Source organism: Cucumis sativus, unplaced genomic scaffold (assembly GCF_000004075.3).
Source record: "Cucumis sativus cultivar 9930 unplaced genomic scaffold, Cucumber_9930_V3 scaffold91, whole genome shotgun sequence".
NCBI classification, from domain to species: domain Eukaryota; kingdom Viridiplantae; phylum Streptophyta; class Magnoliopsida; order Cucurbitales; family Cucurbitaceae; genus Cucumis; species Cucumis sativus.
Genome location: NW_022279580.1, coordinates 60,039 through 77,080, shown reverse-complemented (window position 1 = coordinate 77,080; position 17,042 = coordinate 60,039). Strand labels below are relative to the sequence as shown.

Sequence of the window (17,042 nt, the reverse complement as noted above, 5' to 3'; positions counted from 1 at the left end):
ATGACCAATAATTTAGTATTATTATAACACCCCGAACTCTAAGGTATCTTACTTTTAAATTAAATTGCATTTTAATTTGAAGATTTTTTTTTTTTAGAAAAGAAGTTAAGGGAGAAAGGGGATTAGAAATGTTATAATAATAATAATACTATATATTTATTATTATTATTATTATTAGTTATTATATTAAATAAGAGAAAAGGTAAATAGAAAAAAGAAAAGAAAAGAATTTTTTTTTTCCTTCCTTCTTCCTCCCGCGCGCAAACCCCCTCTGCTCCTTCTTTCAGTTTTCTTTTCTTTTCTACCCAGCCGCCGCCCACCCTCCTTTTCCTCTCTTCTTCTTCTGTTCGCCGATAGAGACTTTCTCACCAAGTAGCTGCATATACAAAACTGCATAAAATGGTTATGTGAAATTAACAACTTCGAATTATTATTATCTTTTGTCATACGTATACCTGTTTCAGGTAAGTAGAACCCTTTTGTTTATAAGTCTTCAAAAAATCATCCACATTTTTTATTTCGTTGGAGGACAAGCGTTGGAGATATGCACCATTTTTGGCAATTCCTTCTAATCGCCAGATTTTATCTCCCCTACTTGGAGGGTGGTGTTTCTTGTACCCTTATGCATCATAATAAACAGAAAACAAAAAAAGGTTTGAATATATTCACCAACTTTGATCTAAAAATATAAGGACTAAAGGGAATCTGAATGAAATACGGCCATTGGAAGGACTAAGATATATATAAAAATATAAAATAAGTCTCAAAAAGGGATCTCCAGAGAATGATATTTTCACTTAAAAAGAACTTTGCATTTGAGAAAAAAAAAAGGCATACCTTCACCACGCTGATCCATCACTCTAAAAGGTTCGGAGATAGCTCCCTCAATTCTTGGAAACTTAGTTTTGATTTCGTCATCCACAAATTTCACTCCCAATCTAAACTTCTTAGTTTTGGTCCAACTTGAATTGTCACTAAAGCTCAAATCATTAAGCTGTACAAACCCATTTGCCAAGCGAATTATCTTATCATTCCCAACAATGGCATGGTTAAGTGGCATGGTTAAGATGAAATCGGGGTGGGTGGGGGGAAAGGGAGATTGGAAAAGTGGGGGAATTTTAGGGAAGGGGGAAAAGAGGGAGAAATTAAAAAAAGAAAAGGTATTTTTATAAAAGAAAGTTTTTAAAAGGTAGGGGTTTTGGGAAGAGTTTTCTTGAGGAGAGAAAGGGGAAGATACAAAGAGAATATATATTTAACAATTTCTTTAAAAAAAGTTTAGGGAAATTGAAAGTAAGGGTGAAAGTTTGAAGTTTTTCAGCAACATTTAAGTTTGTTTCTAAAACTATATAGATTTTAATTACATTATTTATGTGTGTTACTAATTCTTTTAGTGACGTGGATTAAAAATGTGACACTAATAATAATTTTTTGTGACATTTTTTTTTGCTTCTTTACAAACGAACTTTTACTAACAAAAATAACTTGCGCCACTAAAACTTTGCCATTGAATCATAAATTTCTTGTAGTGAATTCAAAATGAGAAAAACAAAATAACTAATTGATCAAATAAGTAAACAAGCAAAAGAACTCCAAAATGGAGAGAATTGCACGGAGATGGAGAGTTGTGGGGGTTGAAGGTCGACGGTCGGTGGTCGGTGGTCGGTGGAGATAGAGAGTCATGGTTGTGGGTTGACAACTGGTGTAGAGATGGAGTGTTGTGGGTTAGAGTCTATGTGGTTGGCCATCCGAAAATGGAGAGAGTGTCGTGGAGATGGAGAGTCGTGGATTATGTCGACAATCGGTGGAGAGATGAAGAGTTGTGAGCCGCGGCCGATGGAGATGGAGAAAACGATGTGAAGGTTTGGTGGAGAGAAAGAGGGAGATAAAACGAGAAGGGAAGGGAGGAAAATTTTCAATAAGTTTATTTTAATAAAATAACTTTTAATAAGTTTATTTTTATATTTTTATGGAGGAGGAGGTTTTTTTATAAAAGAGTGAAAATTATTAGTTATAATAAAATGAAAAATGTATATAAAATAACAAACGTTGAAAGGGCTAGGATACTTAATTTCTAACTTAATCATCATATTAGATCATAACTACATGAGCTAGCTTTTTCTACCATACATCAATTGGATTGTGAAAGTAAAGTAATTGAAACATATACAAATTGATAAAATGCCTTGAATTTGTTACATGTGGTGCTACGAACAACAAAGTATAGAGGCACAATTTAATTTGTACTAAGAAAAGATTTTCTCCAAAACATGTGTCTTCTCTATCTCGTAGATGTAGCTATGACACTGTTAGTAAACCACAAATAGATATGTACGTCGATTTCTCCACACGTTTTTTGTAATTCGATAATTCATTGTTGATTTCTTTAACAAAATTATATTTTCAATGTGGGTGATTTTCAACTTAATCCAAAATATAAAGCCTATTTAAGGTCACGAGTCCTTGATCGAATATAATATCTTTTTATACTAATTGTGACATCAACTTTCTCATTTTATACTAATTGATTTGATATTAAATTAGTAATTGGAGAGAATATGTTGAAGGTGCAGTGATTCAAGTCATAAACGTCATGATCGCTAACACATATCAGATGTCAGTTGAGCCATGTGTTTTATACTAATGAAACCCTTGGTGTCGAATAATAACTCGGCAAATTAAGTAAAGGATCATGTTCTATCAAAAAATAAATAAATAAACAATTACAATAGAGATCACTTCCAGGTTTATTGATTTAAGCGTATAGTAAAATTATGAAAAGTAAATATAACAATGTATACTTCTATTACTAGGTCTAGGTCTATATATGTATGTGTTTCTATTTGTTATATTTACAACTAAAAAAAATCGGTTGAAAATGTCAAAGATATAATTTGTGTAATGGCAATTTTGTAAACTACAAATGAGATCTTCCACATTGGTAGGGCTTTAACGTGAAAGACATTTTAAGCCATAAGAGGAAGTTAAATTAGTCAAAAGAATGTGAGGTGATCAAGGGAAGCGTGGCAGTGTGTCATCGTGAGTCATTCGTTTTTCGATAGTATCGCCATGAATATTGTTTCATCCTCAATTCTATTTGTGGTTTTGACGAAGAGTACTTAATTTTATTTTTCTCTCTATAGTTAATTTTACTCAATCTTATTTTCTATAAAATCAAGCGCTTAACCATATATACATTTGAACCATAACAAAAAGAAGAAAAAACATAAAGAAGAAATTTAAATTGAGAAAAAATGAAATCATTTGTAATTTGCTTGATTTTCCTTAGCTTATGTGGTGGAGGATCCACATCAACCATTACGAATTCCGCTACGAATGCCAACCCCGAGGATGCTGCTCGTCAATTTTGCAACCTTGGTTGTGCCGCTTCTCTCTGCAGCCAAATTTCCACCCTGCAAAACCCGAGTGAGTTAATTTCTAGTACTCTTGGAGTACCTATTTTATTCTTTTACATTGTTGGACCAAGTTAATATACCTATTTTAATCCTTTAAGTTTTTTTTGGTTTCTGATGTCTCAATCTAAATGCTATTCTGAGAGATCTTTGCTCTGGTTTTTTTCTTTTATTAGCTTCTATAATATTGCCCCTTTCACATAGTTGTTTTGACCATATCTATGAATGTCACATTCTAGTTGAGATATTCTGCTCGACTCTCTGATTGACACTATCCTTTCTTTTTTATATAAAAAAAAAGAGATTTTAGGTTTATTGGTGTTAATTTTGATATTTCTTTTGTATTTTACGCACTAATAGTAGTGTTGGCAAACATTTTCATAATGAGGATAATTCGTTGGGAAAGACATTGTTTGCTTACATGCATTGAGCATGAAATGTCATTAGAGGTTATCCTAGTCATGACTAACATTCAATTAGAGTAGTATTCATATACAAACTTCTTATCTAGATCAAAACTCACAATCATTGAGAGTTTAGTATACTAAAATTTGGTCGCTTACTTTAATAATTTTCTCTAGTTTAATGGCTGATTATCCTTCTTTTAATTGTTCTTTTTTTCTTTATGAAATTGGCAGACCTGGAAAAATCAGAGAGTTGTTATAAAGGATGTTATCAAACTTGCATGAAGTAGTGATGCTAACAAAAGGAATATGAAGTATGGTGAGAGGAGAAAAGAACCGTGATTGACTTTTCAAGATAAAAATACCATATACGAATAAGAAAACCATTGGCTTAAAAGCCTATTATTTCATTTTTAAACACATTTTTTGTTTTAATGTAAATGTAGATTCATGCTTTTGAATGTAGTTGATCATGAGCAATAAAAAACATCATTGTTTCTCTCTTTATGCTATTCGAGAATAAAATGTTTTGTCACAATTTTTGTTTTAGTGTAGATTAAGTGTGTCTGTTTGCGGTGGAATTAGTGATTAATGGTTAATAATCTCACAAATAAATTTTATTTCGTTAATTCAAAAGTTTGTACCTAATAGTGTAAAATGCTAGGGTTTGGTTTATCGTATTATATGATCAATATCCATGCATGCATTTTATGTTTGATTTTTGTTATATATTCGTTCACTAATTTCTCTTTTGAAAATAAAACCATAAAATAATTCTCGAAACCTACACGCCTAAGATCAGTTAAACCTATCCCTCAGAAGAAAAGCAGCACATTGAACCCTATGCTCCTCTAAACACCTCATGTAATTAAATATGGTGTCCACAGAGGACAACCACAACTCAGCTTTGTTGGGATCCTCTAGTGACCCATCAAACGTCTGAGGGTCATATTTCCTAAAGTCTCTCAAGTGTTTCGCCTCGGCAGAAAGCTGGTTCGGTAGTATCTGTGGCTGTTGTGCAACCAATCCCTGTGCAGGAGGGGCTGCTGGTGCAGGTGGAGCTGCTGGTACAGGGGGAACCACAGGTGCAAATGGAACTACTGGTGTAGGCGGAACTACTGGTGCCTGCTGGTTCTAAGCTATAGCAGTCATAAGCTCCGTGAAAAGGCTCCATGTGAGTAAATAGTGCAGCCAACTCGGTGTGAGTCACTGGTGCAGTAGGAATTTACTGTTCAGCTTGACCCTCAACAGGTTGATTACGAACTGCTCCTCTACCCCGCCTCCACGACCTCCTCTACGAACACCTTTCTTTGGCGGCATAATTCCTATTATCCACCAACAACTCTCTTTTAATAGTCTTAATCATAAGGTACATCATACAGTCTAGTTTAACTTAGGCAAAGTCATGCAAATAAACCATACATATAAGCATAAAGCATACCTGACGAGAGGCGAAGAGTCGCATTAGCCATAGGGACACAAAACACTGACTTAGGTTCTAAGTCTATAGAACCTAAAACTTAGGCTCTAATACCAACTGTAACGACCCAACTTTTCTAACTAAGTCAAAGTCGTTAAATTAACACAAAGACTTGAGTTTACACAAAGTACCAAATTCAATTAAATTTAAAAACTCAAGAAAACAAAATTTGTGTTTGGGCCCTGTTTAAAATAACCAAAACTTTCAAGAAAAAAAAGCTTATGATTTTCTGATTTTTGGATACAGTTAAACCTCAAATTTTCTACACAGTCTCAAGTACGAAAACAAAACAAAAACATAAATCATCAAGCGGAAGCGAATTTAAAATGTCCCCTATGGCGATCACGCTTCCTTCCGGCCACTCGTCGGTTTGCCACCTTTGTTACCTTTGCCCGAAAAGTTAAACATAAAAGGGTGAGTATAAACATACTCAGTAAGAGACCAACTATTGGTCCCGTTAGGGAAAAATAAACTGTTAACTTCCTATCGGGGTACCTTGCACAGTCACAGTCTTGTGATCCCGTAGGATACACATAATCAGTCTAACGCCTCGAGGGACGTACATATCAGTCTAGTGTTCTGTAAAAAAACACATATCAGTCTAGTGCTTCCGAAGAATGCACAACAGGTGGTGATCCCGTAGGACACCTGCAAGGTACACTACCCTATAGATAAAGTTAACAATGTCCCCTCAGTCACAATCTAACATTTTTAATCAATCAATCAAATTCTTGCAGTTCAAGTTACCACTATTTAATTCTCTGAGTTCAACACGTTTACAGTCAATTTATGCAATCCAACACCTAGTCAACATTATTATAACGATTCCTCAATGAATAAATTTACACCCAAGCATCGCTCTTCTTACTTCAGTCAATTCAATTTAGTTCATCAATTATAGGACATTACCTATGCCCTAACATAACAACCAACAAACCATAACTTAATCAATTCAATCGTCATAACCAACCAAGTATATGTATCAATCAGTTCATTTCAGTTCAACAAAATTTCATACAGCTAGACAGGCAATTAAATATAAGATTTTCATATCAGTCAGTCCATCCCAGTTTAGCGGGGTCCATGCAGAAAATACATCTCAATTTCATCGTTGAGTCCAATAGTAGGAACCCTTACCTTGATTTTATGCAAAATCCTTGATCAAACTAATTCCAATAATCAAATCCTAAACATAAATAAATAGAAGGTTAGCATCTTCAAATAATCTATCCAACTCAACCAAAAGTGAGTTGTCACTTACCACCTCAAATGGGGAGACAAATCCAACTCAACCTATTACAACCCAAGTATCCGCTCACTAACCTCAATTAGTACCTTAAGGATGAAGTGTTTCTCCAAGCAATTAGATCCAACAATATAATTTATCAATAGCCAAGAAAAAAATTAAATCCCCAATTCATCCTTACCAACAACAATTTTGGCAACACACGACAAGGTAAAAGTTGCAGCGGTGTACGAATAAAAAAATCACACAAGCTGTAGAACCGATCCGGCGACTTCACGAATTGGGACGAACGACGACAGAGGGTCACGACAATTCGGGATGACTCGCGGCAGTACGGAACGAGGAGAAGAGATCAGACGACATGAACAGTCGGCAACCTTGCAGATGGAGTTTGGGCGTTCGGTCGGTTTCGACTTCAACGGGGAGACGACAGTTTGTGGGTTTTTAGTGTACCTCACATTCTTCGGTAGGACTGAACGTATTGCAATTGGAAGCAGTTGTTGCATTAAAACATGACAGTCGTGCGACTTAAGGCCGGTCAGTTTTAAGTCATCCAAAGAGACACGACTACTAATATTTGCTGAATAACCTTCTGGAACTTTAATTTCTGACAAAGTCTTGCAAAACCGATAATTCTCTTCTTTTGACAGTGTATAACATGCCGCAGGGATATAAGTTCTATTACCAGTAAACATTGGTGCCAATTCTTGTCTAATTTTCATTTCAACCAAGTCAAGTCTAGTATTCATCTCATCCTTACTTTTTCCTGGTATATCAAGTAAGGTGCCCACTATGTTCATGCATACATTTTTTTCAATATGCATTATGTCTAAACAGTGTCGAACATGCAAGTGTTTCCAATATGGTAGTTGAAAAAAATCAGGTCTTCTTTTCCAATAGTCATTGTCACCTTCATTATGCATGATCTTCCCACACTTCTTCCCACATGAAAATATCATGTCTTTCATCTTAAGGTACATGGCCTCCCTCGACGAGGGTTGTGGAGGAATTTCATGCTCTTGCTTCCCATTAATTTTTTTTTTTTTTTGTAATCTGTATGGATGATGTCTTGGCAAATACTTCATGTGTCCCATGTATGACATTCTTTTTCCATGTTGCAATCTTATTGAAGTAGTCTCCTCTCCACATATTGGACAAGCCTTATATCCTTTCACACTAAAACCGCATAGATTACCGTATGCTGAAAAATCGTTGATGGTCCACAATAAGACAGCCCGCAGTGTGAAATATTCTTCCTTATATGCATCGAAACAACGAACTCCATCTGTCCACAACATTTGTAGGTCATCAATTAAAGGTGCTAAGTACGTATTGATATCGTATCCCGGTTGCTTTGGACCTGATATTAACATTGTCAACATCAATTGTTTTCTTCTCATACACAACCATGGTGGAAGGTTGTATATTGTAGTGATGATGGGCCAACAAATGTACATCGTCAACATATCTCCAAATGGGTTAATTCTATCAGTAAACAAACCCAAACGGAGATTTCTCGGTTCTAACCCAAAGGTTGGCCACATGTGGTCTATCAACCTCCATGATGGAGTGTCAGCCGGGTGTCTCAAAATACCATCAACTTGTCTATCTATCGCATGCCAACGCAAGTTCTTAGCATTTTCAGATCTCTTGAACATTCTTATAAATCTTGGAATTATTGGAAAGTACGACATCTGCTTAGCAACCACACCACTTTTTCCTTTTTTGAGTTCTTAGCGATATTTCACCTTGACAAACCACACTTAGGGCACTTGGTCATCTTTTCATATTCTTTTCTGTACAAGCAACAATCATTAGGGCATGCATCAATTTTTTGGTAACTCAGTCCTAGGGCACCAAGTGTTTTCTTCGCTTCGTACAAAGAACATGGAATTTCATTGTTATCAGGTAATAGATCACTTATTATGGACAACAATTCAGAGAAGCTAGTGTTAGTTCAACCATACCTAACCTTCAGGTTATACAATCTCACGAGGGCTGATAACTTTGTGAATTTCTTACATCCTGGGTATAAGGGTTTCTTCACGTCATCAAACATAGTGTCGAAGGTATTTGATGCATTACAAGATTGTTCTTGAACAGATTGAACCATATTAATTGTATAAATAAATCGTCATTTTCATCAGTTTCATCCACTGTATTTTCCATCGTGTTGGTAACGTTTATCTGAGTTCAATTCTTCACCATGCTAGAACCATACCTTGTAACTCTTATCAATTCTATTGGCATACAAATGATACCGAACTTTTGAGACATCCTTAAGTAAACGATTGCCGCAATTCAAACATGAACATCTAATTGAATTAAGACCTTTGGCATGACTCAACCCAAATTTAATGAACCTTTCGACTCCTAAATCATATTCTCTTGACATCCTATTTTGGGTCATTCATGACTTGTCCATTGTTTAGAGGTCTAAGTTGGCCTCGAAATAAACCTGATTACAAAAGAGATTATGGGCAACAACTTTTAAAACTCAAAGTTTCAGAACGGTAGATAATCCTCAAAGTACTTAATAATTTATTTCATACCATTTAGGAATTTTCTAGCTGTATTGGAAACGATTGTGGTAGGAAAAAGCGTCACACATAGACACACAAAAGTATATTTTCCAAAATAGATAATCAACATCAAAATTATATATACTAAAGAAAATATCGTAACTATATATACGAAGAAATTATTGTAGTCAACATCAAACTTAGTCCTAATAGCTGGATTTTAGCTTAGTCTTAAAAGTATACTAAAGAATACTTCATAACTCCAATGATCCTCTAAATTTCAAAACCAAATACATGAGCGGTATTGTTCCGCATTTCAATCCACCCATAATTTCTCACATCTATATATCAGAGTTCATCAAATTCTTATCTAAATATGATGCTGATTTTTCTCCTTCTAATGAAAGATCAAACTTTTGAATTTATAACAAAAATGTGCTATATGAAAAGAAATGCCCAAAATCAAATGTTCCTCGTAAACAATCATTGAGAAAGAAACATTATACTTAAGATTTAGAGAAACAAATCCACCTATTAACACTCAAATACCATGAAACATTCTCTTAAGACTTGAGTCAATTTAGACCTCCCCTATTGGATTTTGTCGACTTTGACAGTTTTAAAGACTTTGGTCGCTATTAAACGAACCACTCGAATGGCATGATGAAAACTAATGGAATTTGTTACATTAATTTAAAAGGTTGTCTCATTACCAGCTTAGTGATGGAACCATCTTGAAGGAAACTTCTGGACTGGGTTCAACAACCCCCAATTAGCATAAAACCTTTGTTATTTCAAGTTTTACACTCAATTGAAGGACAATTTCCTTTACAAACATGATGAATGATGAAGGGAATTAGTTGACAATTAATTATAACAATAGTTTGTCTTTAGTTAGCTGATTAGGGTAGGTTTGTATAAGTAGTTTGTTTTACATTGTACAAGTAATTAGACAAATTTTAGATTGTAACACAGTACACTGCCAGAAATTAAAATTCAAGAGAAATCAACAATTAGAAAACAGAAATTAGGCATAACTCAAACTCACAAAATAATCTCATGTAGTTGCAAGAACGAATTAAGGTCATATAATGAAAATTCAACGATTAATGACTGAAATTGGGAGAGAAAGAGATAAGGAAGAGAAGCTTACTGGCTAAGGGGTGACGACCGACGTCCACAATTTGAAGCTTTAGGTTGGTTGCAGAGGTTTGGAGAAGACGGGGGTAGTGGTGGCGAGGAGGAGGAGATTTGGACAGACGGGCAGGAGGGGGCAGTGGTGGTGACGGACTTAAGATGACCGGAATAGGGAGAAACGCGGACGGAAGGAATGGGGGTAATTTAGGGGAGAACGAGCGCGGATGGGAGGAAGAAATTGGGAAAAAATTTTGGGAAAAAATTAGAAGGGGAAATTGTGTTTTTTTAAAAATACAAATATGTAATTTTAATTTTTTAAATATAAAATAATAAATTTTTTAATGGTAACATTCTATGACATTAAATAACTGTCGCGAAAAGTGTTTTTCAAAAAATTCCGTCTTTTCCCGCCAAAGACGCGAAATTTTCTATTTTGTGATAGTTTTTTATTTTCCCATTCATTTTGTGAGATATATAACTGTCATAGTAGACAAATTTTCTTCTAGTGATTATAGTTCATTTGACAACTCTACCCATGTTTTAAGTTGTAATCGTGACTTTTATCTATGTGACTTTTAATGGGCAATACTACAATCGAAAACATCATCATCGATTATACAGGCCCAAAGGCAAACAAAGTGCTTACCTTCTGAAAAATCTTCTTTTTATAGCGATACCCCTGAGAAAGTAAACAAATGAGTAACTTTTATGAGCATGATTTCACAGGAAGAACAAGTGGGAGGTAAAAAACCCAATTTTACATTGTGATACTAGTTGGGTTGAAGTTACCAGAAGGAACTGACATCATTGATATTAGATGCAGTTTCAAAAATGGTCATAATGTTAACCATGCATTGACATGAACAAAAAACAAAATCCTGAATTTCAACGACTTTGAGAATTAGTCGTTATGTTATCCATATTGTAACAATATATCAAAGCTATGAAGTTAAGAGCGTAGAAAGCACCTTTGAGTAGTACTCAATTATGACCATTTTTATAATCCTTGTCCCGGAATGCAATATCCCCAAACTTTTTCATGTTTAGCTAGATCCTACAAGATAAATTGTTTCACGTTATACAAATGTTATAATTCAACCTAAAAATCATAAAGAAGATAGGATGCATGAATGAAAATATTTGGCATGATGTGCCAGCAAAATTATAGTTACTTACTATGGAGTCAAACGAAAGATATTCTTCAGGAGTCACCACCATGGTAGAATACACAATCACAAATGATAGCAAACACCTGTCACCAAGAAATAAAGAAAAAAGAAAATAATATTTTGCTTAAGATCAATTAAACATATGAACCATATATGTGAAGTTTGTATAATATTGGCAACTGACCTTAGATCATGATTAAACCTACAAAACAGACAAACATTGAAAAATAGAACACCAATAATCTCATGACAAATAAACAATAAAAAACCTGAAGGAAATTAGTTTTGAAGATCAATATATCCAAATCCTTTGTTCCAGCTAGATTGACAACTACAGTAGCTAAAAGTATCTCGAGAATCTCAGCTTTTAGCCACTCTAGTTGCATCTAGCTAGTAATTGTTTTGAAGAAATCCCTTCATGTTGAGCTAACTACAAAGGAAGAATCTAGAAGTCACTATCAAGGAAGCATACATAAACATGTTGACAAGAATCTAAGGAACCATTCCTATAAAAGTAAAACTACGAGGGTGATGTTTTTCCTACAAAGAACCATCAATATATCACAAAAACCATCAAAGAAAAAAATTCAATAAGCAAAACATTTAGGTCTTAAGTGTAAATAAAAGACAAGAAATATATAGAATTTTGAAAATGGAAAACAATTAGGGAAAATTGTAAATAAACTAAGGTAAAAGCTTAAATTTGTATCTCTTTAGATAACTTCTTGAAACTGCAAATTCTGAAGTTAGTCTCGCGACCACGTCATGATCACATAGTGTTTATATTTATTATCAATTTGAAAATTTATATTCTCAATTTGAAATCACTACTACCAAAATTGGCTTACTTGACGTTTTTAAAAGCGTCAAGTAATGGACTGCTAAGTATAGTCACATTACTATACACTAGAAAATCGTCAAGTATACATTTACTTGACATTGTATTAACGTCAAGTAATCTATCACACTTGACGCTTATTATGTGTCAAGTGAGGTTATATACATGACACCTTTTACGTGTCAAGTGAGGTTATATACATGACACCTTTTCGTGTCAAGTGAGGTTATATACATGACACCTTTTACGTGTCAAGTAGAGTCCTATACTTGACGACTTTTGCACGTCAAGTAGGATCGTATTCTTGATATTATTTACATGTCAAGTAAGATCATATGCTTGACACTATTTACATGTCAAGTAAGATAATATACTTGATACTATTTACTCGTCAAGTAAGATAGTATACTTGACGCTATTTATCCGTCAAAGTAAAATTGTATATGTGATTTAAGTACGATAGTATACTTGACATATATTTAACATCATGTATAGCATTTATTAATATATTTAATATACAAAATGTTCCATTTTCTGTTTTTTTCATTACGTACATTCATTTCAATAAAACATATTCATCAACAAAATAAACTCTCCAACCAATAGTTACACAACAAAAAATGACCAATAATTTAGTATTATTATAACACCCCGAACTCTAAGGTATCTTACTTTTAAATTAAATTGCATTTTAATTTGAAGATTTTTTTTTTTTAGAAAAGAAGTTAAGGGAGAAAGGGGATTAGAAATGTTATAATAATAATAATACTATATATTTATTATTATTATTATTATTAGTTATTATATTAAATAAGAGAAAAGGTAAATAGAAAAAAGAAAAGAAAAGAATTTTTTTTTTCCTTCCTTCTTCCTCCCGCGCGCAAACCCCCCTCTGCTCCTTCTTTCAGTTTTCTTTTCTTTTCTACCCAGCCGCCGCCCACCCTCCTTTTCCTCTCTTCTTCTTCTGTTCGCCGATAGAGACTTTCTCACCAAGTAGCTGCATATACAAAACTGCATAAAATGGTTATGTGAAATTAACAACTTCGAATTATTATTATCTTTTGTCATACGTATACCTGTTTCAGGTAAGTAGAACCCTTTTGTTTATAAGTCTTCAAAAAATCATCCACATTTTTTATTTCGTTGGAGGACAAGCGTTGGAGATATGCACCATTTTTGGCAATTCCTTCTAATCGCCAGATTTTATCTCCCCTACTTGGAGGGTGGTGTTTCTTGTACCCTTATGCATCATAATAAACAGAAAACAAAAAAAGGTTTGAATATATTCACCAACTTTGATCTAAAAATATAAGGACTAAAGGGAATCTGAATGAAATACGGCCATTGGAAGGACTAAGATATATATAAAAATATAAAATAAGTCTCAAAAAGGGATCTCCAGAGAATGATATTTTCACTTAAAAAGAACTTTGCATTTGAGAAAAAAAAAAGGCATACCTTCACCACGCTGATCCATCACTCTAAAAGGTTCGGAGATAGCTCCCTCAATTCTTGGAAACTTAGTTTTGATTTCGTCATCCACAAATTTCACTCCCAATCTAAACTTCTTAGTTTTGGTCCAACTTGAATTGTCACTAAAGCTCAAATCATTAAGCTGTACAAACCCATTTGCCAAGCGAATTATCTTATCATTCCCAACAATGGCATGGTTAAGTGGCATGGTTAAGATGAAATCGGGGGTGGGTGGGGGAAAGGGAGATTGGAAAAGTGGGGGGAATTTTAGGGAAGGGGGAAAAGAGGGAGAAATTAAAAAAAGAAAAGGTATTTTTATAAAAGAAAGTTTTTAAAAGGTAGGGGTTTTGGGAAGAGTTTTCTTGAGGAGAGAAAGGGGAAGATACAAAGAGAATATATATTTAACAATTTCTTTAAAAAAAGTTTAGGGAAATTGAAAGTAAGGGTGAAAGTTTGAAGTTTTTCAGCAACATTTAAGTTTGTTTCTAAAACTATATAGATTTTAATTACATTATTTATGTGTGTTACTAATTCTTTTAGTGACGTGGATTAAAAATGTGACACTAATAATAATTTTTTGTGACATTTTTTTTTGCTTCTTTACAAACGAACTTTTACTAACAAAAATAACTTGCGCCACTAAAACTTTGCCATTGAATCATAAATTTCTTGTAGTGAATTCAAAATGAGAAAAACAAAATAACTAATTGATCAAATAAGTAAACAAGCAAAAGAACTCCAAAATGGAGAGAATTGCACGGAGATGGAGAGTTGTGGGGGTTGAAGGTCGACGGTCGGTGGTCGGTGGTCGGTGGAGATAGAGAGTCATGGTTGTGGGTTGACAACTGGTGTAGAGATGGAGTGTTGTGGGTTAGAGTCTATGTGGTTGGCCATCCGAAAATGGAGAGAGTGTCGTGGAGATGGAGAGTCGTGGATTATGTCGACAATCGGTGGAGAGATGAAGAGTTGTGAGCCGCGGCCGATGGAGATGGAGAAAACGATGTGAAGGTTTGGTGGAGAGAAAGAGGGAGATAAAACGAGAAGGGAAGGGAGGAAAATTTTCAATAAGTTTATTTTAATAAAATAACTTTTAATAAGTTTATTTTTATATTTTTATGGAGGAGGAGGTTTTTTTATAAAAGAGTGAAAATTATTAGTTATAATAAAATGAAAAATGTATATAAAATAACAAACGTTGAAAGGGCTAGGATACTTAATTTCTAACTTAATCATCATATTAGATCATAACTACATGAGCTAGCTTTTTCTACCATACATCAATTGGATTGTGAAAGTAAAGTAATTGAAAGATATACAAATTGATAAAATGCCTTGAATTTGTTACATGTGGTGCTACGAACAACAAAGTATAGAGGCACAATTTAATTTGTACTAAGAAAAGATTTTCTCCAAAACATGTGTCTTCTCTATCTCGTAGATGTAGCTATGACACTGTTAGTAAACCACAAATAGATATGTACGTCGATTTCTCCACACGTTTTTTGTAATTCGATAATTCATTGTTGATTTCTTTAACAAAATTATATTTTCAATGTGGGTGATTTTCAACTTAATCCAAAATATAAAGCCTATTTAAGGTCACGAGTCCTTGATCGAATATAATATCTTTTTATACTAATTGTGACATCAACTATCTCATTTTATACTAATTGATTTGATATTAAATTAGTAATTGGAGAGAATATGTTGCAGGTGCAGTGATTCAAGTCATAAACGTCATGATCGCTAACACATATCAGATGTCAGTTGAGCCATGTGTTTTATACTAATAAAACTCTTGGTGTCGAATAATAACTCGGCAAATTAAGTAAAGGATCGTGTTCTATCGAAAAATAAATAAATAAACAATTACAATAGAGATCACTTCCAGGTTTACTGATTTAAGCGTATAGTAAAATTATGAAAAGTAAATATGACAATGTATACTCCTATTACTAGGTCTAGGTCTATATATGTATGTGTTTCTATTTGTTATATTTACAACTAAAAAAAATCGGTTGAAAATGTCAAAGATATAATTTGTGTAATGGCAATTTTGTAAACTACAAATGAGATCTTCCACATTGGTAGGGCTTTAACGTGAAAGGCATTTTAAGCCATAAGAGGAAGTTAAATTAGTCAAAAAAATGTGAGGTGATCAAGGGAAGTGTGGCAGTGTGTCATCGTGAGTCAGTCGTTTTTCGATAGTATCGCCATGAATACTGTTTCATCCTCAATTCGATTTTGGTTTTGATAAAGAGTACTTAATTTTTTATGTAAATGTGTTGTATTTGACTTCTATTATACTCCTATTACTGATTGACTTCTCAAGATAAACATACCATATACGAATAATAAAACCATTGGCTTAAAAGCCTATTATTTCATATTTTAACACATTTTTTTGTTTTGATGTAAATGTAGATTCATGCTTTTGAATGTAGTTGATTATGAGCAATAAAAAACATCATTGTTTCTCTTTTTATGCTATGCGAGAATGGAATGTTATGTCACAATTTTTGTTTTAGTGTAGATTAAGTGTGTCTGATTGCGGTGGAATTAGTGATTAATGGTTAATAATCTCACAAATAAAATTTATTTCATTAATTCGAAAATATTTCGAAGGCACCAATTATCTTTATGAAGATTTTAATGATTTACTCTCTGTCTACCTTACAATTGATAAACAAAAAGTTAATCTTAATTTGAATAAGTGTGTTGTATCGATATATTTTGTTTTGGGCAACTAAGGTTGCACCTAATCTTATAACTCCCATTTTTTTAACCAAATAAAAAAAGTATATTTTAATTTTTTACAAAAAAATTATCACATACTAAATTTTTTAGCGAGGAATTATGTTATGTTTGTCAACCAGCTTGTTGAGATACACTGGTACGCCAAGTGAGTTTGTTTGCAATATTATCATCTCAAAAACACAGAAACTATATTATTATGATTCTAAGTCCAACGAATTTACGTTGTCTCATATTCCTTATCGCTCGGTTTCTAGTACTTTATGAAAACAAATGAAGATATGGTTTCTATTTGATTCTTAGGAGTTCTAAAACGTTGCACTTTTAGTTTTTATATTTTGAGCTTGATTTAACTTTTAGTAATTTCCAAATTCATTGCTTTTGTTAAATATATTAATTTGTTTCTTTTTTGCCGATGAGAACCAAGCGAGAGAGGTTGTATGATACTATATGAACGTAAAGAAATGCGAATATTGGTGTGTCACGCAACCCCCAAAATTTCGCTATAACCTAATTCCAAAATTAAGTTATGACATGTAAAATACTAGGGTTTGTTTTATCCTATTATATGATCCATATCCGTGCATGCATTTTATGTTTGATTTTTGT

General features: G+C 33.5%; 2 protein-coding genes and 1 long non-coding RNA gene across 3 annotated transcripts; 1 reads left to right on the top strand and 2 right to left on the bottom strand.

The window, feature by feature from the left end:
* Positions 1-266: 266 nt before the first annotated feature.
* On the bottom strand, positions 267-1,072 carry LOC116406358 (calmodulin-binding protein 60 A-like). Its single transcript, XM_031890072.1, has 3 exons — positions 838-1,072; positions 456-619; positions 267-376 (listed from the first exon to the last, which is right to left on the bottom strand). Exons 1-3 carry the CDS (start codon positions 1,058-1,060, stop codon positions 302-304), a joined length of 462 nt encoding a protein of 153 aa, XP_031745932.1. The 5' UTR covers positions 1,061-1,072; the 3' UTR covers positions 267-301.
* Positions 1,073-3,177: 2,105 nt separating this feature from the next.
* LOC116406352 lies at positions 3,178-4,319 on the top strand. Its single transcript, XR_004219371.1, has 2 exons — positions 3,178-3,423; positions 4,049-4,319. It is a non-coding gene; the product is annotated as an uncharacterized LOC116406352 (long non-coding RNA).
* An 8,508-nt stretch (positions 4,320-12,827) lies between these two features.
* On the bottom strand, positions 12,828-13,908 carry LOC116406349 (calmodulin-binding protein 60 A-like). The gene is made up of 3 exons (XM_031890066.1): positions 13,665-13,908; positions 13,283-13,446; positions 12,828-13,203 (listed from the first exon to the last, which is right to left on the bottom strand). Exons 1-3 carry the CDS (start codon positions 13,885-13,887, stop codon positions 13,129-13,131), a joined length of 462 nt encoding a protein of 153 aa, XP_031745926.1. The 5' UTR covers positions 13,888-13,908; the 3' UTR covers positions 12,828-13,128.
* Between the last annotated feature and the right edge of the window lie 3,134 nt (positions 13,909-17,042).

Excerpts from the sequence above, each read along its gene's own strand:
- LOC116406358 (XM_031890072.1), bottom strand. The coding sequence starts at position 1,060 with ATGCCACTTAACCATGCCATTGTTGGGAATGATAAGATAATTCGCTTG. Across the intron at positions 620-837 it reads GATGGATCAGCGTGGTGAAG|GGTACAAGAAACACCACCCT; the intron begins GTATGCCTTTTT and ends ATGATGCATAAG. Across the intron at positions 377-455 it reads GTTCTACTTACCTGAAACAG|CTACTTGGTGAGAAAGTCTC; the intron begins GTATACGTATGA and ends TTGTATATGCAG.
- LOC116406349 (XM_031890066.1), bottom strand. The coding sequence starts at position 13,887 with ATGCCACTTAACCATGCCATTGTTGGGAATGATAAGATAATTCGCTTG. Across the intron at positions 13,447-13,664 it reads GATGGATCAGCGTGGTGAAG|GGTACAAGAAACACCACCCT; the intron begins GTATGCCTTTTT and ends ATGATGCATAAG. Across the intron at positions 13,204-13,282 it reads GTTCTACTTACCTGAAACAG|CTACTTGGTGAGAAAGTCTC; the intron begins GTATACGTATGA and ends TTGTATATGCAG.